General features: G+C 38.1%; 1 protein-coding gene and 1 long non-coding RNA gene across 2 annotated transcripts in view; one reads left to right on the top strand and one right to left on the bottom strand.

Annotated features, from left to right (window-relative positions):
• Positions 1-11,582: 11,582 nt before the first annotated feature.
• Positions 11,583-22,457, top strand: part of LOC112143181 — a 16,725-nt gene continuing 5,850 nt past the window's right edge. Inside the window, exon 1 of the long non-coding RNA XR_002918697.2 lies at positions 11,583-11,779. This is a non-coding gene — a long non-coding RNA (uncharacterized LOC112143181). The remainder of the gene's footprint in view (positions 11,780-22,457) is intronic.
• irx4a (iroquois homeobox 4a) lies at positions 15,822-22,451 on the bottom strand. The gene is made up of 5 exons (XM_024266954.2): positions 20,857-22,451; positions 19,935-20,186; positions 19,127-19,233; positions 17,722-18,032; positions 15,822-16,988 (listed from the first exon to the last, which is right to left on the bottom strand). The coding sequence occupies exons 1-5, from the start codon at positions 20,899-20,901 to the stop codon at positions 16,297-16,299; spliced, it is 1,407 nt and encodes a 468-aa protein (XP_024122722.1). The 5' UTR covers positions 20,902-22,451; the 3' UTR covers positions 15,822-16,296.

Raw genomic sequence — 22,457 nt, 5'->3', positions numbered from 1 at the left:
GATGAGCCCAATCTTAACCCGTGTTTGTTGCTGTTATGTCAATTAGCTGTGTTTTTTGTCCATTCATTCGTTCCTGCTCACCAAACATCACCTGTGGCTGGGCTCAAACACGCTTATGCACAGAGATTATACGGAGGCCATAGCAAAACAGTCCCAGTCTGATCATGTTGACATACAGATGGCCATGGTCGCTGGCACTTGCCTTTCTGTAATCTCCCTCTAATAATAAGCATAGTCGAGCTTAATGTTTCCAGGCAGAGTCCTGAGAAAATGCAGCCTGCTAATCTTATTGACACACAGCAGCAATGACCTGTTCAGAGAGCAGAGAGGAGCTTTGGCCTTAGAGGTCCCTTTAAGTAAACCTTTTGGGAGGCAAGTCAGAAAACACAGAATAAAATGTGAATTAAATGTAAATATGAAACAACTGTTCTTTACATGAAACATTAACCATATGTTCACGAGGACCTGTTAATTTTACCACCCTTTTGTGAGGCAGAGACCTGTGGCATTCAAATGTTATTTCACTTAAAGGGTAACCAAACAGGGAAGTTGGAGGCTGACTCCACCCACAGCCAAAATTTGAAAATCCAGTCAGAGGGGTGGGGCTTGGCCGCAGGACTGTTATAATTACTGGAGCTGCAGATCATGACGTCAAAATTCTGAAACTTACATGGTTTGACCAATCACAAAATTCAACGGTAATACCTCAATTCAACCTGTGGGGGGCAGCACACAGATGGTTTTTGACTATATTTTCTAGAATTAAACAAGTTTATTTTAATTAGTCAAAAATTTGGCAACGACCAACAGACAGCACTTTTAAAGCCCCATTTATAGTTGTCAACAGACAAAAAAAGTTGATTTAGAGTCTGGTTACCATTTAAAGTCCTCCTTCTATTGTCTTTTGATCTATTGTAAACACGTTCTCAGTGTTGTTTCACTACAGTTATGTAATTTTCAGAATAAGTCTAAAAAACTTTCTCTTTTTCTAGGACATAGTCTCTGGAAAGCAGTAGGAGTTTATTAGAAATTTGCTTCTGAGTTGTGTGTGGGACTTCCCAAAATTCCTTTGTTTACACTCTCTCGCACTAGCTTACAGCCCCCCACAACTCCAACCTAACATTATCGATGCAACAAAACTGGCAAACAATATCGGAGCTATCCAGTCGTACTGGATGAGGAAAACAAAGACTTACATGGACCTAGTCATGTACAAGTGGATGCATTGGAATGGGGGGGAGCAGGTCACTTGAAAACTATTGGTAGACATGTAATAGAATAACAAAATAGAGTTGTCTGAAATGTCCAGCAGACATCTATTAGATAACTAACAGACATTTATAAATTAGTTATAATATAGACATATCTCCTGGATGTCTATCAGATAACTAACAGACATCTATTGTAAATCTATAATAGTTATCTAATAGACATGTATAGTAGATATCGATTGGATAGTAATAGACGTTAGGAAGAAACTATCCAAATGTCTTGATTACAATGTGCAAGGCATGATGAGATCATGATGCATTTAGCTGTAGGAAAGTCATCTGCTGGAGATCCTAACTGCAACACACAATGAAACTCTATGAATTGATGTCTATCAGATGTATAATGCATATCTACAGCCGTGAGATTTGAAATAGTCATGATTTAGATATCGAATAGATGTGCATGTTACTAGTGGGAGTTGAAAACACGGAAAACAATTTTCATCAGAGTAGGTCTTTAATCAGCTCTACTTTATTCTCTTGTATTACAAAGAAAAATGGAAAGTATTTTAATTAGAAGTTTCTTCAAGTTTTGTCGATGGATTCTGGAATTATGGGGAGTTCATCCCCTCCATCTCAATTGTAAAGTTGTGGCCAAGGTATAAAATTAGATTTTAAGAAGGACAAAAAAAAAAAGCTTGCATTTGGAAAATCCTCTTGTATCACTGACAATAGGTTTGCTGTATTATTATTACAGCCTAAACAAGACTCAGAATGTCATAGATTTGATAGAACTTCTACTCCTAAAAATATTCCATCATTGGAGAAGAATGCAAGCACAGGAGAATTTACAGTTTATGTACAAAAGTTCCATGTGGGAGGTGGAGAGAGGAGCTTTCTTTAACTTTTGTCTTGTCCACCTTGTGACATCTGCTGCACGCTTGGTCAAACATTTGATATGGGTGTGGTCAGAGCCGGGTGGGAGGGGTTCATAAACACTGGAGAGAGCTTGAACGGATCTGGAACTGATGGACGTCTGCATTCACTCTCTTCCTTCATTTCCTTGGAAATCACTTCTAGTAACAACAAATCCACGAACTGACAAAGTGTCCAGGGTATACCCAGCTTTCAGCCAAAGCCAGCTGGGGAAGGGCTTTAGCTCCACTGTGTACAGGAGTGATTATTTCTGTGCTATTCGGGGGAAATCGGGTTATGGGGAAGAGATGGATCGATGGAAGGCAACTTTCTTCCTTCTTTGCTTCAAACATGTGCTTGTCCTGCTTTTTTAATTATCTCAAAAACAGCCATTTCCACCATTATTGTCATGCTGACACTGCATTTTTATTCCCTTTGTAGTATTGTTACAATGCTTATTCCACTTTTCAAGAGTTTTGTGTTTGAACTATAAATCAATTCATCATTTGTAAGGGTTTCGTTATGAATGACATCTGAAGTGGAAAGCAGAGAAAAACCTACAAACTCAAAAACTGCAGGTATTTTAGTCGCTTTTTCCCAACCGGATAATACGAACAAACCCACCTAGTCATTGAAGTTCCGTTTGTTTTTAATACACTATAGATGGGTAAAAATAATAATTATAGGGAACTGAAAGCAAAAAAGACTGAAAAAACATGATTAGTCTGTGATGATTTTCAGTCGTCATGACAATCATCATTTCATGATTGTTTTCTTTAGGGCAGCAGGACTTTAAATGTTTCAGCTAAAAACATGTTTTGCTGCTTCTTCTGTTCCAGCATCTGGTTTAAAATACAAGTTACTCCCAAGATACTAAATGTCAAGATCAGCATTGTATGGTGACCCTGAAGGACAAATCACATTTAAAATCTCTTTACCCAAGAACCTTATAACTAAATATTAAGACAATGGCAATAAAAAAACAAAAACAAATAAACCTAGCATTTTATTTAGGAAATCTTAATGCAATTATTAAAAAATATATATATTTCCTAAAAATTAAACAAAATAAGAAGGAAATGTTTCAGAAAACAAAAGTAATTTCTAGAAATCAAAATGAAAAATAAAAATAGAACAAAATAAGAAACATGTAAAGGTAGGTACATCACTGAATGGATCATGCTTGTTCACATTTTCTTTACTACTGAAGATATTTCTAGTAATGTTTTAATTTTATTTAATTTTTTGGGGGGACTTTGCTAAGTTTTTTTTCAAATTAGGTGTTTTTTTTCCTAATTTTTGCTTTAAGTTATAAAATCTAATACTGTTTTGTTATTATTTATTTATTTATTTTTTGCCTTTTTGATTACTGTTCTGATTTATAATATGTTTTTGGATTAATTGATTTCTTTTGATGTGATTTGCATTTTAGGACCACCGCAATGTGAATCCTTTGCTTATTTTTGAATAACTTACCTTAACTCTACCTCCATGCTTTTGTTTATTTTACTTTTATGTTTTTTCACATATAAAATGTGTTTTTATTATGTTTAGCTTTTAATGTACAGTGCTTTGTTCAATTTTAAATGTGTTAAAGCGCTTTATGAATAAACTTGATGATGGTGATGATCATTCATCTAACACACTTTCCAAAAAGTTCAAAAAATAATCTACTAAAAGGTAAAACGTGTATTCTGTGAAGCTAAAAATAATAGCAATCACAATAAAAAATGCCCCAAAACAAACAAATCTTTGTCACAAACAGAAGATATGAGAATAGATTTTTCCAAATTTGAAAAACTTACATAAAATTGATGATTTCTATGTTTTCTGGATGTAAAATACTTAAAGTTACTCTTTTGCATAATTCAATAGCAATGGTTCTTTGTTGTTTTTACTTTTTCACTTTTCGATGTGATAGACCTCAGACAGTAAAGTGCAAAAAAGAAGCTGGAACTCTTGAATTAAAGTTTTCATCTAAATCATCTCAAATTTATCGTATATCTTTTTCTAAAAGATCATCTCTTCATTTTGTGATTTTCCTAAACCTTTTTTTCACCTAACAAAGCGATTTCCCATAAAAAATAAGAAAACAATTTTTTTTTTTTTGGTCTTCATAGTTACGTTTTGCTGGTTAAGTATTGTGTCAGTGACAATATTTCCATTACACCCACTCTACATGGAAAATGGCTGAGTCTTTTGTTTCCACTTGAATGCGCTGTGATAGAATATATTCTTCTTCCAAAGGAGGTGAAATGCAGACGGGGTGTCACACAGGCTCTACACAGCTACACACTGCGTAAATATTGCATGTGTCTTAAAGGGTCTTTCCCCCCACCCCCTCTCCACCCCACCCCAGCTGGCCCACTTCAATTAGAATGCCTTGCACTCATCTTTTACCCTCTTCTCTCATTCTGCTCCCCTGTCCTTGTTCATTCCACTGTGTGTTTTTCTTATGCGAAAACTGTAATTGCAACATTTACTCTTTATCTTAATTTTACTTTTCTTACAAGTATGACCCCACCAAAAAAAAAAAATGATACATTTGATAAGACTTGACAAAAATTTTGCTCATATTGCAAATAAAAGCCAACTCAGTCACTTTAAAAGTAAAGCAAACAATTACACTTATAGCATTTGCCCTATTTAATTTAAGTTTTTTCAAGCAGTTGCATCTTCCAAATTTTCCACTCCAATGAAAATCATGTTTTCATCAAATCATTTTAGCATTTTTCTCATGATGGAGGACACATATTAAATAATTTAAGATTATTTCTTTATTCAAATCATGATGGATCAGGAGTTTGTGATGCAGCGACTGGGCCAAAGTCTCCCTTCTCAATATGAATTTGAATGCATTTACTTGCAGACAAATAGATCCATTAACATCTTCGTTTTTCTTGTCAGAGCTACTGTACATCTAGCTCAAAGCTGTACGGCTGTATAGCTTCATTTTTTGCAACGCTAACGTTAGCTTGTGCTTGTGAGGTGTTATAAGCTAGCAGGAGAGAGTGTAAACAAAGGGTTGATGGGAAATTAGCTGCATCCAGAGGGGAATTTCTAATGAGCTCATGCCGCGTTGCAGAAAATATGTCTTAAAAGATGACAGATTTTTAGATTTTGGTTCAAAACTGTACAATCATGATTAAAAGACCACTGGAAACAACTTTACAATAGATAGAAATATATATAATTGGAGTGAGACTTTAAACCAACCCTCTGATTTTACTCATTTTAATAGATTTAGTAAAGGGACTCACTTGAGAAGCCCTACTTTTACAGTCCCCCCCTTTTTTCCCCACTTTACCTTCAGACAGCATAAGTTTAGACCCCTGCTCTGTCTAGTCCCCTCCATATACACCTAATTACCCAGATGCCTAACATTTCCCATCCATCACATAATCTCTAAGAGACAAGGTATTAGCACTCCCGGTTCCATCAGCCAATTACCTTCTGCCTCCTGCTTGAGTCACCTGCATTGCAAATGTGACCTTTACTTAGAGGGCTGATTGCATGTTTCCTAGAGTGCGGGAGAATGAAGGGTTTTCCAAGAGTGTGCGTTTGCCATCAACAAAGTGGCGCATTAACCGAATGAAGCTACATGACTGCTACATGTGCACCTGCATGCAAAACCACCAGAATCTGACTGAGATGCAGAATTGTGAGTGTCACAGAGAGACTAAATTCAAATTTGTGTTGTGGTTGTAGATGCGTGTTCATAAAAATACATTACTATTGAAGGTGTGTGGGAAATACCTGAAGGCCCCATGTGTTTCTGTATGTGCACCCGTGTGCATGTGAGTTCAAGCGCACCGGGGGCAGTGAGCAAGCCCTCCCAGACACCCCCTCTGACCCGCTCTCCCCCTCCCGCACGTGATGGGCTGTCGTGAATGTTAATGTCCTGTGATGGCTGTGGAGCAAATAAGTGTTTCTGACACAGTACAGGCTCCTATTACAGGACCAGGCCAAATGGGCTTGCCAGTGCCTTAATGAGCAGGCAGATCAGTCAGCCGCAGCCACTGTACCAGTCCCACATGCTGCTTATGCAGGGATGGGCCTCAACACCCTTGACCAGATGCAGGAAAAACTCACTTTGGCTCCTACTATCTACAAAACTCCTCGCTCTTCCTCTTTTTTCTTTTATTACTTTCATAAGAGGTTTCTTAACTTTTGCAACTGTTTGAATTTTTTTTTACCTCTGGAAAAATATGGAAGTTTCCATTTAAAAATATGTCTAACTAATCTAATCCAAAAAATAAATGGTAATTTGTTATAAAAAAAATTATAACGTATACATTCTAAAAACATATTTACTCTCTTTTCTGCACTCAAGGCTCACTTTAATGCCTACATTTTCATGAAGAAACAGGAGTGTGCTTTATAATAAGTTTGAGAGCTACACGGCACTCTGTCGAACAGTTTGTTTGAGTGTCATTGTGATGTTTACATGGCAAATGTGTAGCAGTTTCATTGTATTTTTTTTTTTTTTTCTTGTGCTTCAAATAACATCATGTGTTATTGTCGTCATGGTGAAGTTTATTTTAACAGTATGAGTCTGTTTTTTTAACGTGTTGTAAACAAGGTTTGGGTGTCATTGTTTTATACGTATTACCAACAACATTATAGTACGCTAATGTGGCTAACATGTAGTGGTTTTGCATTGTTTTCATTACATGTTTCAAACAAGGTTAGGAGTTAGCGTAGTCACAGTTAGGGCTGGGTATTGATAATAGTTTCCAAAATGCATTAGATTCAAATTGTTGTTTTACCAGTCTGTTTTTTTTATGAGTTGAAAACAAGATTGGAAGTTATTGTAAACACTCTAATGCGGCTAACGTGTTTTGTTTTGTTTTTTTACTTGTTGCTAATAAGGTTGGGTGTTATTGTAGTCAAAGTAACACTTGTTTTAGTGGTATCAGTCTATTTTTTGTGTTGCAAACAAGGTTGGATGTTTCTGTAAAAAGGCCTATGCTAATATGGCTAACGTGTAGCGGTGATCCACTGTTTTTCTTTTTTTACTTGTTGCTATAAAGGTCTGTTTTTTATGAGTTGCAAAAAAGATTTGATGTTATTTTATATATGCTAATGTGGCTAACAGCGGTGTAGCGGTGTTACACTGTTTTTTTTTTGTGTTGCTAAGAAATTTGTGTGTTAGCATGGTCACAGTAATGTTTGTTTTAGTGGTATCAGCCTGTTTTTCTTAGTTACAACTTACAACTATTGAGAATATGCTAACGTGGCTAATGCTGCTAATGTAGCTAATGAGTAGCGTGTTACAAACAAGTTCTAGAGTTAATGTGAATGTATTTAAAGTCTGATTAAATTATCTCTGACCCTCTTGTTTTGTTAAATGCACCTTATAGTTTGGTGCACCTTATTTATGACATAATTTCAAAAGTAGACCATTTATTGACTATGAGAGTCTATAAATGAGTACATGTTTTATATATCCCCACATCAGGAAATATTTGCAATCATAAAGTAATTGTAAAACCAATATTTCCGTTCTTTCTTTTGTCATTTCATTTGCACAGTTTATGAGTGTGGTATTTCCTGGAGAAAACTACTTTTTAGAGACACCCGTCATGTGGTGGAGAGGTAATTTTCCAGCTTGGTAAATGTCACCTGTCAAACGGGGTATAGAAACAGAATGAAAAACCTTGCAAAATGTTTTGCAGAAAAGCAAACTAATACCCTTGTCCATTGTGAAGTTCCAGTTAGCCTGGCAGTACATGAACCTTGTAAACTCAGTCACAGCCAGTCTGGTGCAGTTACAAGTTCGCCAAAGACTTTGTCTCCCCCGTCTCCCTCCGGATTGTCAGGAGAATGTACAGCTTGTAGATTGATTCAAACTGTTATTTCTGGGGAAAGTGCAAAACACATCGCTTGGCTGATTCATCATAATTTGGACGGACAATGTAAAATCCTCCTACCCTCTGCAGCAGGGTGGATCAGAGAGACAGAGAGAGGAGGGGAAGGAGGAAGAAGCCTGCAAGCCCACGATTGGCTTGATTGAGACGCATGGCAGACGGAGAATCACATAGCGCGTCTGAGCACATCCTCACAGTTGGCCGGGCTGTCCTTCAAAACTCTCCAAATAGTCTAAAGTCGACCTGTTGGAGTTACTGAGTCGTCACACTACATGTTGTAGCCCAGGAGCAATGGGCCCACAAAAGGTGTCTCTTTTTCTCTCTCTGCGGGACTTGTTAGAGGTGCTATTTTGGAATCTTCCTGCTTTCCTTTTCAGTGGCACAAAGCACCTTGAGGTGTACCACCAACTTCAGGTTTGTGGTGTAAAACAGTCCAAAGGGAGGGAATTGCTTGTTAAAATATTTAACGGCATTTTTTTATAAAAATATCATTTACTTCTACTTTTAAAAAATGAAAATATTTCACTTTCTATTGATTGTGTCCAACTTTAACCCTTTCACAAAAATGACTACTCATCTTTAGGCGTGCTGCACACATGAACTGTCAAATTAAAAAGAACAAAAACACAGAAGTATAGACATTTATCAAGCTGCCTTAAACTCTTTGCAATGTTAATATATACTCTGCAATGTTTTTTTTTTTCCTTTCAAAGTGATGCTAAATTAGGTAGAATTCTGTATTACATGTTACGGTACAAAATAGCGACATATGACGTGAAGGGGTTGATCAGTTTTATGCATTTCTCAAGATGTGAATTTCATTAAACTCCTTGATGCTTATTGGTGCAAATATAGAACTTAATTTAGCATCTATCTGAAAGCGAAAACAGAAAGCATTTTTTTATAGCTGGAAATAAATTCAGGGGTTAAAATTGAGAGCAGCTGAGCGCTTATCTCTCAGGTTTTGTCTGAATTCCTTCACTACTCACATAGTAGATTTGCCATTTTTTAATGCTGTCTGAATCTACAATTCTAAAATCGAGTGCCCTAGAAATTTCCCAGAAGTCTTTGTGAAAAACCAGAGTGCAACAATGCTTACTACATTACCACAATGCATTGCATTTGAACAATTTTTACCCCCAAAAAATGTTTTTTAAATGTAATTTTTTAATAAACCATCAACATTTTCATCATGAAACCACAGTGGAAAAACTATAGTGATCATGGTGTCTGAATTGATTTTAAAATCTGGGGCACTAGATAGTCCTGCAAACATAGTTTTTTAGTAGTTAAGGATTAGGGTGGGAATTAGACTTCTTTAGTTTCCAAGATTTCAAAAAATGGAAAAAGAGGCAAAACCTTCAACTGTTAGACTTTTTTGTGCATAAATATCTCATAATCTCAGTTTGAAATCAGACAAACCTTTACAGTTTTTAAAGTTATTTAAACACACATTTATATTTGAAAATTACAGAATTTTCAAGCTTGACTTGGATGACCCAAATGCCTATTATTAAAACCACTATAACCTAAAAAATTAGTAGTGCGCCAAAAATTTACCCAAAAATTAATTCCATCATGTATAGATTAATAATTTGGTTGAATAAATAACTCAAGTGTTTTCAGTTGTGATTGAAAAAACAAAAACAGAAGTTTTTTTTTTTTTTTTTTTTTGTTTTAATAGCTGGAAAATAAATTCAGGTGTGCACCAGTTAATATCTCAACTTCACAAAATACACTAAAAATACATTTTTTATGACTTCAATGTGAATGATTTGGCTTGAGTTGCATTTTATTAGACTTGTGTTTAACTCGTTTACTTGCTCTGTTTGTGATCCTTCGGTTGTGAAACGGTGGCACAAAAACAAACTGAGCTGGGCTGAGTTAGAGCTCAAACACAGTGTGCATGAAGTCAGTAAACAGGCTCCGTATCTGCCTCAGATGAAGGGATGTTTTTCTTTCAAAGTGCTGACAGAAAAAAGGAACAATTAAACATCCATTTTGTATATCATTAGATTATTAAATTAATACCAAGGAGCCAACTTAAAACTACTACATGTATAAAGATGGAAGTTTTTTTTATGCAAATTATGCAATATGCAGTCCAGTTTAATCAAACATATATATTAAAAAAACAAAATAAAAGTATTTTCTATTTGTCTAATAATTTCTCATCTTTATATAAGTGATCTTCTGAGCAGTCACACAGACTCCAGCTGTATGAATGTGATTCTCCTGTTCTATACTTTCAAGAGAACAGCATTTGTCCAGGGCTCCAGGACCCCCCCTCCACCCCCCTGACAAACCTCAAGGACTATTTGTATGTTTCACTGGACCTCTTGAACACATTGGAAAATGGAAACAAAGGTCAGTGTTAAGTCTCCCCTGGCTTTTGTTTCATAAAACAACAATATCGTATTGATCTGTCCTGAATGATAAACATAAATGTCTTGGTAAAACACAGTTTCTTTTGACCTTTAGCAATTACTTTTACATGGCTGCTGAAATACTGCGGGTTGGAAAAATAAACACTTCACTCGTTTTGATTTTGTTGTTTCCTTTTTGGAAGCTGAGTCCGTCTTGTGCTTTGACATGACTCACAAATATTTGTATCCAAACACTATAAAGGAATTGAGATGTCAAGTTGAGTCAGATTTGTGTCGGATTTGCAAACTCAGCACCAAAATTTCATCTCAACGAAGATTTAAAAAAATATTATATTTCTAAATGCTCATTTATTTGTATATGTCAGGGATCCTCATTTGTCAATTTGATTTTTATCAACAGCAAAGCTCAAATTAACATCCACTTACATAATAATTCATTACTTTCTTGCAAGGATTTTTTTTTCTAAAAACAGACCATAAAGAAATACTGCTAGTTTGCACCCAAAAAGATTAAAAAAAACGCTAAAATGTATCTCTTAGCATTTTACGTGCAGCATTGAGCAAACATATGATAGTTATATTCAATCTGTCCAAAAAAGTTGCATTCAAAAATCACATATATTGTTCTTGACATGCACATACACTTAGGATTTAACTTCAGAGGTACAAAAAAAAAGTGTCTGCACCATTTGGTTACCATTAAAAAAAACAGGACATTTGTGTCTAAAAATCCAATCAACTAAAAGACAAAAAGAAGGAAAAAAATTATGGTAAAACAAGTAAAAGAAAGCATCATGCCTACAAACTATATTGAGATTTAAACTAACAAACTCAAGGACTTCGAAGGAAAATATCTATTTTCTTAACAGTTTTTCTCAAGATTTATTTTCTTCTTGGCAAATTGAGTCTGTCAAAGTGAAAGTGTGTCCTGATGACCCACAATTAGACCCTCTTGACCCCACATTTGACCTCAAAAGAGTTCGAGATTACAAGCCTGGACTTTTTTAGGAATACAACTCCTGGTGTGTCTGTGAGAGATAACTAATCTTCAGTTTACACACATTGTCTTCATTTTTATGCCTTTAAATCTAAAATAATAATAATAAAAAAATGAATTGTAGAATGTAAAGTGTATTTTCTATTTCTGAGGACTTACATAATAAAAGGACAAAATGTTTGGTTTTTACTTTGAAAGGACCTAATTGGTGAAACGCCACTGAAATCTCTTAAAGTGTGGAGAGACGGCAGGGAGGTGATGGCAGCAGACGGCTGATAAAAGCCAGCCGGTGGGACCTGAAGGTGTCTTCTTGGCAGCAGGACTCACTCTACACACCAAATCTGCAAGAAGAAGCGGAGGAGAACTACAGGGGGGCACTCCAGATCTTCAACCAATGAGGTAGCTGTTCTACACCTTCACCACAGTGGCAGCTGACTGATGACAAGACAATCAACCCTTGGATTTAGATCTGTCATTCACGGAAACATGGGGAGAATTTTCTGAGCTTGAATCAACAAACATCTTTTCTCTGAGCCTCGGATTTATGTCAATATGCCTGATCAACCATATCCAACATTCACACGACTGACATTTTAGTCACAATTAAATGTTTTGAAGCATGATACAAAAACATTTGAACCTTGTTTTGTTTACTGTTAAAAAGCAGTATTGTAAAAAAATGATTTTCCCCATTTTAATTTAAATAAAAGGCCATTATATTGATTCTTGAAAGAGCAGCGTGTCTGTGCATGCGTGTTCGCTTCCATCACAATGCCGCCGTTCACACCGCATTAATGTTAGTCAATGAATAGATTAAATATTCAATTAATGCCTGATGCACGCAAGTGTGACATTGTGCTGGAGACGGACCCGCCACGTGTACATTTGTCTGAGAGCGAGGGAGTGTAAGTGTGTGTATACTGGTGTGTAATGATGTGTAAATATATTTATGGTTCAGGGTCACAGTGGTATTAACCTGACCCAGGGTAGCGTTCTCTCTAGGGAAGCTCCACTTTGATGATTGCTCTGTGTTTCTGGGCCTTCTCTTCCATGTGGGCCGCTTTCCTACAAACAGAAGACGTGTCTCTGACAGGAAGCTTGTTTCTAAAATATATACATATGTATGTATGTGTATGGGTATGTAACGATAAACAACAAATCGATGAATCGAGTAAAACGATCCAATTAAATCGATTTGTCTGGAGCTAGTTATTAATCAAACTATGTCATTATAAAATCATTTCAAAGTGAACGTTTATAACAGGGGTCCCCAAACTTTGGCCCGCGGGCCGATCCGGCCCTCCTCCACATTTGGCCCGGCCCCCAAACACTATCAGAGAAGTAGATTTTTTTTTTCTTAATCCGATCGGTCGAAACCAACATAGAAAATGACTTTTTATTCCACCCTTCTACAGTCTGAAATGTGACGGAGAGGATAGACTTTTTATTGGCTTAATTTTTCAAATGTTTGACTTTAATTTTTTCTGTGAAGATTACAGAATTGAATTATTTAAAATTTGGCGATGTGTGGCTTTCTGGAAAGACATAAATGTTTTTGTATATTCTGTGATTGTTACACTTTTTCTGTTAGCCTACAAGCCTGTTAGCCTTTTTTTGGTTTTTTTTGTACTCGATGTTGGAAGACACTATTAGGTTTGCTATTACGTAAAAACGAACATCACAGTGGAAAATATACATGTGATGACAGCAAAAAAAAAAAAAAGATTCAATGTGTGGAAACTCTTTTCCAAAGACATGTGACCATAACTTTCGATGTGGAAAGACAACAGTGGGATGAACTTTATGAAACTAAAATGTGAATGGATTTGTCAAATATTCCTGTTTACTTGTTTGTTTGTACACGTTCAATTTAGACTTGATTATCTTGTAAGAAATACAATCAGTATTTATCTTTGAGTCACTGGTTGAATTTTTAACTAAAGATGACCGACTTTAGGTCAGTGAATCGGATCGTTCAAAAAGAACCGATATCGACTATGAATCGTATCGGCTAGGGCTGGATTGATCAAATCAATTAATCAATTTGAATCGATTCAAACTTAACAGATCAATAATAAATTCATAAAAATATAGAACGTTTTAGCACATAAAACTAAAGTCAGCTGGCTTGATGCTAACCTTTAATGGGATTTCAAATAGGACGGCTAATGCTAACGCTTGGTTGACCTAAACATACATTGCTGACTAAATGAACTATTAACTCACAGGCAGGAATTTTACAAACTCATCTAAGGAAATATTTTTTAGGTAACCATTTGTGGTATAAAACACTGTTTTTCCTCATACTGTCTTCTTCTGGAATAAGATGTAATGCTATAGCGCGATCGCCACCTAGTGGTCAAACTGAAACGCCTTCCAAGAGAAGCAGAACAATGTTTACAATGTTAATGATCTGAACATTTTTGTTAGAATTTCTCCTTTAGAGAAACCATGTAACACTGTATGGTATTAACAATTTAAATATTTTACTAATACATTTTACATCATGTGAAAAGTATCAGATTAATATAAATATTTTCAAAACATATGGTAGATTATTAATATATTTCTAAATAAATGTGTATAAATGTGTAAACACAAAATAAAATTGAATTGAGAGCATCGAAAGAATTTAAAAAAATCAAAATCCAATTGATCCAGGCTCTGGTGAATCGTTTCTGGAAATTATTATCGACACCCAGCCCTAACATCGGCAACTACAAATCATGATATGAATCAAAATCATTGCTACACCTCTATGAAATGTAAATAGGGATTTATTTTAGTGCCAGATTGTTCCACTAGGAAAAAGGGGGAAAAAATCGACCATAAACTTGACCCCACACAGAGGACTTCACTCCTTCTTCCTAAGATAAGTGTTTCTTTTGCCAAATGGGGAGAGCTTTCACTTACATGTCCCATCAGGCAGGCATGTGCCAAAGGCCTACATCTTATTCAAGTTTTAAACCCCTAATTGGTAACGTTTAAAAGGCATTTAAGAGTGCCCTTTCCTCTCCCTTTTCTCATTTCACATTTAATCTGTTGTGTCAAAGTCTATTACCTCAGTTGGACGTTTTCGTCCCTTAAGTTGAAAAAGGGGAGGGTGGGGGGGTGAGAGGTATAAGATGGGGTGGTGAAAAAAAAGGAAAAAAAGAGGGAGAGAAGCCATCAGCTGAGGTTTGCCAGGTCGATAAAGCTTTTAGATTTGGAGATGTTTTCAGGGGGAGCCCATTTCCTGCGGCTAAGAGTTGTTAATGGAGCTTAAGGAATTATCTTATGACTCTCGGTCGGAGAGCAGTTCATTTCAGCCCCGGCCCGCGCGCCGCCTTGTTCGGAGGACGTTCAGCTGAATATGCTGCTGTCACAGCCGCTTAATGAAAAGTAACGCGCCGCTGATTACAGTTTTATTTGGCCGCGATGTAAAAGGCTCCTGTTAATTTAGCATCCCGCTCCCCGCGCGCCGCCGCATTTGCCATGGCTGAATGATTTATTTCCCCTCCGCACACAGAGGATCTGTCCTCTCTGTCCTGGCGCATGTCTCCTTTTCTCTCCAATATTAATAATAATAAAAGCCACTTGGCGCAAAAGGCCTAATATATTCTGGTGCGTAATTAATTACGCAACTTATCTACCTAATTTTCTATCATAAAAAAACAATATTTGTTCTTCATATGTATTATTTTTTTCTCTATTTCAAAAAAGAAACATTTAAGTTCAACGCAAACCTAAAGTCCCTTTTGTCCACTTTCTTCCATATGTGTGCGTATCTCCATCGTTGGTGCTTTTCTCCCATTAAAATTCATCACCCCCTCCCCTAAAGCCCCTCTCTCACAGGACAGAAAGTGTCCCCGGAGAGCTCCACTTTCGCCATTACTGTCAAGTACCCTTGACTCCTTTCTTTTTGCCCTTTTATCTACAACAACTAATTCGAGTTCCTTTGCCCTTTTCACTTTTAGACGACGTGCGCACCTCGCGCGTAAAATGGAAAAAAAAAAGAAGAAAAAGCGCAGCAGTGGAGGAACGAAGTCAGCGTCCAGACCAGCTATAGGAGATGAAATGAGGGGTTGTTGTCTCCAAGAAAAGAAAAAAAAAACTCTTCATATCAAGTGATCTCACGCGGGGGCTTCGTTTCTGGCCCCCTTAATGGGCGCATGGCGAATAACTTACCCTCCTGACAGCTGCATCATGGACGGTGTTGAGATATTTCGATGATATTATCAGAGAGCGGAGAGGGGAAATCAATAGCCCGACATGAAATATGTCTGTGAACATCCCAATTACAGCCTGTTTAGAGGGAATTAATGAGGCAGATCTCGGATACTGATATGGTTCCGTCTTGGGGTTTGAGATGCTTCATTTTCTACCTGTCAGAAAAGGTTTTCAGTAAATAAAAAGAAAACAAAAGACACGATAAAAAGTTGCCTGAAAATAAGAAACAATATTTTTTCTCGTTTTTTAAATTCCACATTTAGAGAATGAATACTTCGCGTAAAAACTTTTTTTCGTTTCAGTACCATGGAGAGCAACTCCATCCACGAAACCCGACAGGACAAGCGCTCTTCAGAAACTGACTGCTTTTATTATCCAGTGAACAAAGTTGAAGCGCTCTTTCCACTTCCTCAGAGAGCAGTGCATTTGTGAGACGTCTTATTATTATTTTTTAAATAGTGATACTCATTTGCAGAGACTTAAATAATATTTAGTTACATTTGCATGCGCATAGGAAATAAAAAAAGAGAAAAAAAAATGTAAACCTTATTTTTTTGTCCAAACTGTTTACATTTCGATTAGGTTCTGTGCGCGCGTTGGATCAAATAAACAAAACCGACCCGGAAGTTCCACTTCTGGTCCAGCGTCACCGGTTTGAAAACCGGTTTTCAGTCACCTTTTTTGCAGAAAAAGTCATTTTGGTTACATTAGGAGCAGAAAAGTTTGTTGATAGTTTTTGGGAAGCTCATGGCACTATCTTTGGGGGGTTCTTGCAGCTGCTGCAAGGCCGCTGCGCTCCTCTCCGCCTCCAGAATGGCGCCTTTGGTGTTTGTGGTCCAAGAGACGGTGGTGTTGGTCAGTGCCTGGCTCAAAGTGCTGTGCCTGAACAAAGGATCGTGGAAGACCCCGTCCACCCAGTTTCTCAGCGTTGTGACCGGGGAGTCCTGTCTGTTGTCGGGGCCCGTGACGGGCGAGGTGGCGGCGGGGGACGGGGTCAGGGAGGAGGGCTGGCACCTCAGCATACAGGACGGGTATTCAGTCTGGTTTAGAGAGGTGGCGGTCTGGGCCAAAGACCAGATCCGAGGTTTGCCGTCTATGATCTGCTGCTGTTGGTTATAACACGGCTTCGGCTGCTGTCTGCTGTCCGCCTGCAGCTCATCCGGGTTCGATTTCAGGCAACTTTTGCTCAAGTCCTGCTCCCCTCCGAGGGGGACGGGGAGTTTCAGGGAGGACGCAGTCTTGACCAGGTGCTCGGGGGGGCAGTCGGTCGTGGTCGTGGACATGTGCGTGTTCAGGTGGTAGCGGTGCTTCAGCTCACACTCAGAGTTTTCCGACTCCAGTGCGTCAAAATCATCCAAATCGCTCAGCTGCAGATCCTTATCAGGCCGGCTTCTGGTTTCTACATGAACAAAAGAGGAAGAAGCAGAAGCTTATAAAATGTTGAACAACAGCACAAAATTACAAATAAAGGAGCAATCCAGAACATCTACGAGATGCTTTTTATTAATAAAATAATCTTTAATAGAATCAAGAGTTCTTTCACACTAAAAACTAAAAACAAAATCCAAGTTGGATTTGATGATATTTTGAGTTATTCTCAGTGGAAAAAAAAAAAAAAACTTAAGTGAAACTAGTACAACCTATATTGCTCCAAAAATAAATTCCAACATGATAGAAAAATAATTTGGCTGAAAAATGAGTGTAAAAAACGTAGAGAATGCTAGAAGATCTGATGCTCCATTACTTCTTCTTATTTAGATTTAAACTCAAGGATTGAAGGTTTTCATGCTCACACGAGTTCCACTCTCATCTTCAGTTTGCAAACTGTTTGTATTTTTGCAAGTAAAATACTGCATTTTTATCATTGTAGTGAATCAATAACGGAGCCACACACCTGTTTTTGTCAGTTATTTTACTACAATGGTTCAAAATACTTAAATTCTGAGGAAAGGTTTTGTTGAAAAAGTTGCACTTCTTATGAAAGAGGGGAAATATTGATAAAAAAGAGCTAATGTATTTTTTATTTTAATTATTTTTATTTAAAGTCATAGCTGCAGCTTTTTTCTTGGTCCTCAGCAACATTAAACGTTGTTGTTTTTTTTTTTTGTTGCGAAGGGCCTTTTGACACTGACCATCGTCATTGTTTTCACTTTTTATCTGCTCCTCCTGCGACCCGTCCTCGTCGTCGTCATATCTCTTCTCCTCTGAACCCTTGTTTCTGGGCGGCCACGTCATCTTGTTCTCCTTCTTGAGCCTCCTCCTGGCGTTGGCGAACCAGGTGGAGACCTGGGTCAGGGTCATTTTGGTGATGATGGCCAGCATGATCTTCTCTCCTTTCGTGGGATATGGGTTCTTCCGGTGTTCCTGCAGCCAGGCCTTCAGGGTACTGGTCGTCTCGCGCGTGGCGTTCTTCCGCCTTGTTCCCCCGTCCATGGAGCCATACCTGATTTGGGAAAAATAACCCAAGAAAAGTGTTTATGAGACTTTACAATATCTGTGTTTGCAGCACTTTATGACGGTTTGTTTCTCCTCAAGTTTGGAGGTATTGTTGGACTAAAAGGTCATTTGATGAAAGAAAAAGAGAAATTAAAGTCAAAAGTTTTTCTTTTTTTAGAGATAGTTCATGGATAATTGAAAAATAGTGGAAAAAATGAAAGATACTTCATTAAAAAATAATTAAAAATGGAAAATAGTCTCTTAAAAGTATATATATGAATTTATTATGGGAAAAGGAAATATAAACATGCATCTTTAACATCTCAAAGTTGAATGCAACCCTTCAATGACGGTCCACTCAGCTTTGCCTGTTCCCCCCATTTAAAATGCATGCTGTTGATTTTCAGTCAGCAGTGAGCTGTAAAAGTCCTCTCATGGGACTCTTTTAGAAGTCCTTCATTGCTCTGTGTGACTTAGTGCAGGTCAAGCACAGCTGAGGGAATCAGGGGTAGAGGCGCGCTCACCTGAGCTGTTCCTTCCCACATAAAATAGACTGTAAAATTGTTCTATTGAGTGTAATGATGGACCCTCGGGTTAAAACCGTGTCGACTTAAGTGTTCCTGTGGGCGGGACTCTTGCTGAAATGCCACAACTTGCAGTTTGCTTTCTTAACGTTTTGAGATTTATTGCAGCCGTGATGGTTGACAGAAGAAAGCTGCCTGGCAGGCTGAGCTGAGAAACACGACGTGAGCATCAACATTAGTTCGTTCTGTGTTTTAACCTTTTCATAAAGTTCATTTGCGCGTCAGGCGATTATTGGGAAGACCTTTCAATATGGCAGACGTGCTCTTCACAGCAGAGAAAATGCCTTGGGTGTAAATGAAAGGAGAATGGGATTTCTTCCAGGCAGGAAAAAAACATCTTGTTGTGAAAAAAGTTTCTTTTTTCTCATAAATGTGTGTATTCACCAAATTTTAGACTAAAAGTGAAGCAAGTTTGCAACACTTCTGGACCCGATTTGGCTGCTTCCGTTAATAAATCTCTATTTGATGTGAAATAAATCCAGATTCTTTGATGAAAACCTTTAAAGCTGCAGCTTACCTGTCATACTGATACTGTCCCAAAGTTGGATCGTAGGGGTAGTAGGCAGTTGCCTGGGTTATTCCTGCATGTGCAGAAGCTGTGGCTTCCTTTGTGTCAAACGTGCCCTGAAATGATAAAGATAAAACTTTATTAAGGGGTTACATTTGTCAACTTTGACTTAGTTATCTCTGAATTGGAGATAAAGTTGTGTTTGCTAAATTGCAAAGCTACTGTCACAAAAACTGTTGCTTGGTGCAAAAACAGAGATAAATGAAAACTTTAAAGAAATGTATGCTATGAGCCTTCTTTTTAAGACAAATTAAGACGTTTTCTGATTAAGTTGTGCCACAAAAAGTTCCGATAGTTCACTTAAATACAATTTTAACCGCTTTCGGTGCAACTTGTCAAGCACAAAACAAAAAAACATATTTTTATTTTTGCAGTTAAACTTACAGTGCCAACATGAAATTTAATAAAAGTATAACAAATAGTAAAAGTACTCACTTCAGGTCCATGTTTACTCATTTTTTTAAGCACTTTATGAATCATAAAAACATACAAATCATGTAAAATTGCTTTAAATAAATACAAATTGAACATTTATTATTTTTGTTAAAGAGGCTTTTGTCTAAACAGAACATTAAGTTGGTTTATTATTTGTTTTAAGCACATTTTTGCTTAACCAAAACATTGAAACCTGTCACTGACAATAAATTGCTGGTGTTGTGAGGATGTAGAGGATGAAGAGACACAAGAGCCTGCTTTAAGTACCGGCACCCTGCGGCTCCATTAATCAATGCCAAGAAGAATCAGATGCGGAGCTCACCAGCGAGTAGAAGGCGGATGCGTCCGTGCCGTATGCAACGTAATTCCCATAGCCTTGGCCGCCGGTGTAGTGGCTCCCGTACACGCCCAGCGCTGCGGCGGAGCTCAGCTCGTGTCTCGCCGTGGCCAGCAGCCGGCTCTCATACACGGGACAGTAGACTGGAGTCTGTCCGGATGCCGCCACCCCGGAGTCGGCTATGGATCTGCCCGTGGACTCACAACAAGTAGTCAAAGAGTTGGTTGTCATCAGGAACTAAAAGTAGGGGGAAACAGATTTTTTTTAATATCAAACATAGAAAAACACACTATGAGCATTTTTTGTTCTTAAAGTTGATTTTAAAAATATTCCAATGTTTATAAGGACATCATAAGCATGACATAAAATATATTTTAGGCAAGTTTAACAGAAAATGACTTAATTTTAACATCAACTAATTACACATGTGATCACTTTACAGATACAAACGGGGAAAAGTCAAATAACGCGTGCGTAAAAACGATTTTTACGCACGCGTTATCTTAGTCTGTTAACCCGGATCCAGATGAACCACGTGCCTGAACGTTTTTTTCCTCCCGACATCAGCTCATAAACTCCGAAAGTAGGCTAATGCCAAAATGATTTTTAATGGCTCGCAGCCAGCAGCTGAGTTTAAACACAGCCGGCGCGCGCCGAACAAGTTGGCATGTGTTACCCAGAGCAGATAAACATATGGTTGACATTACGCAGCGCCTATCTTACGGAAATCTGCACACGGGAGGTCGGGGGTCGGTTTCTGGTTACCCTCGTTTTACCTTTTAACCCCCACACCTTTACAAAGAAAAAACAGATCTGACATAAGAAATCTGCGCGAAAATGGTCAGAAATGCGCAAAATGATGAAATCGATTAAGGATTCAATTGCATATCAAATAGCGTGAACTTACTTGTGGAGCAGACGAATACGGATATCCAAATTGTGGATATGACATGGTAGAGAGATCCCCCAATATCCTGAAATAAAGCGGGAGCGAAGGTTTCCACGCTCACGCAGGCTGCGCCTCAGTTTGACTGTACCAACTGATTGGGAAGTACTGGCTCCTAGGATGCTTATAGGGCGAAGCAGAGCAGCATGTTTAATTTGTGTAAAATACCCCCCTCTCAAATGCCTTTCAGCAGGGAAAAACGTAAGCCTGGAAAAAAAAATAACTTTCTTTTTTTATCTCTCTCTTTCAAAGTCTAATAGTATAAAAAAACGCCATTCGTCCCGTTTTCCCCCAGAATATTCACTTTGTTGTCAGGTACATATTTTTGCCTTATAAAAAAGTAGCATAAAAGACGTCAGCAAGCAGAGGCAGGTTGTTTTAAGCGGCGCTGGCTATGACGTCAGAAGTTTCCCACTCTGAAAATGACCGGACTGTAACTTTAATATGCATTTCCTTTTCCAAGAGTGACAGCAAACGTGAGATCTGGGAGGAATAAAAGTGGAGGAAGACGTTTTTTCCCATTTCTTCTTCTTATTTTTTTGACTCATGCACGTGGTGGGAATCATTTGCAACTGCGCATCAATCACTTAACCAATCAGCGTTCCCCGATGTGCAAATGTATGTACTGAGATAAATACATTAGGGCCTAATTAAATGCATTCCTAACACAAATCACACAAGGAGTTAATTGATTCAAATATTAATTAGGATACAGAACAACAAAAACAACAACCTGAGGACATCAAAACCTCTATCTATGTATCTATCTGTGCATCTATGTATCCATCTATCTGTCTTTTTACGCGTGGTGGTTACAGGAGCCACATCACGGTGCGCGCAGTGTTGCTTGGAGAATCCCGGGTTGAGACATGTGGATAGCCCTGGGGGTCACTCCTCAAATTAATGATGATGTACTCCTCCTCCTCCCCTTTCTTCTCACCCCGTCCTCCTCCTCCTCCTCCCCCCCTGCCCCCCTCTCCAGCTGGATCTCTGTCTACCGGTGACAGGTCGATTGAGAGTGATTGATGACTATCTAGGGGACCGGGGCCAACATAATAATATGAACCCCCCCCTCGCAATTATTTACAGATGAAAGCGGTACAGTAACGGAGAAGATGATGTTTCGGTTAAGTAACTTTTGTCTTGTTTTTATTTTATTATCTTTTTTTGTTGTTGTTTTTTTGTGCGCGCTCCATGCGCTGGGAGGGAGCGCGCCGGAGAAATTATCTGTTCTCTCATTCATTTTGACAAATTGAATTATAGGGGGGTGAGCACCTCCAAAGCAAATGACCGCATTAACGCAACCAACGGGCGGGGTTTGGGGAAGGGGGGGAGTTGGGGGGGTCAAAACGGATCAAGCAGCCTTTTTAATTTGCATTAACTCTAATGCCACCTTAACAACCCGTCTGAGGGCGCTCAAGCGTGCGCTCGCGCTCACGCACTGGGCACGCACGGAGCTCTATTTGCTCTCATACACTACAGGCCTAAAACACAAAAAACGGGGTTAATTTGACACGCAAAGCATTAAGATGGGGCAATAATTTATCTTTAGCGCGCCCCAC

The sequence above is a fragment of the Oryzias melastigma genome, linkage group LG16 (assembly GCF_002922805.2).
Source record: "Oryzias melastigma strain HK-1 linkage group LG16, ASM292280v2, whole genome shotgun sequence".
NCBI classification, from domain to species: Eukaryota; Metazoa; Chordata; class Actinopteri; order Beloniformes; family Adrianichthyidae; genus Oryzias; species Oryzias melastigma.
The sequence above is the reverse complement of the archived record's forward strand: the minus strand, read 5'-3'. Positions and strand labels throughout refer to the sequence as shown.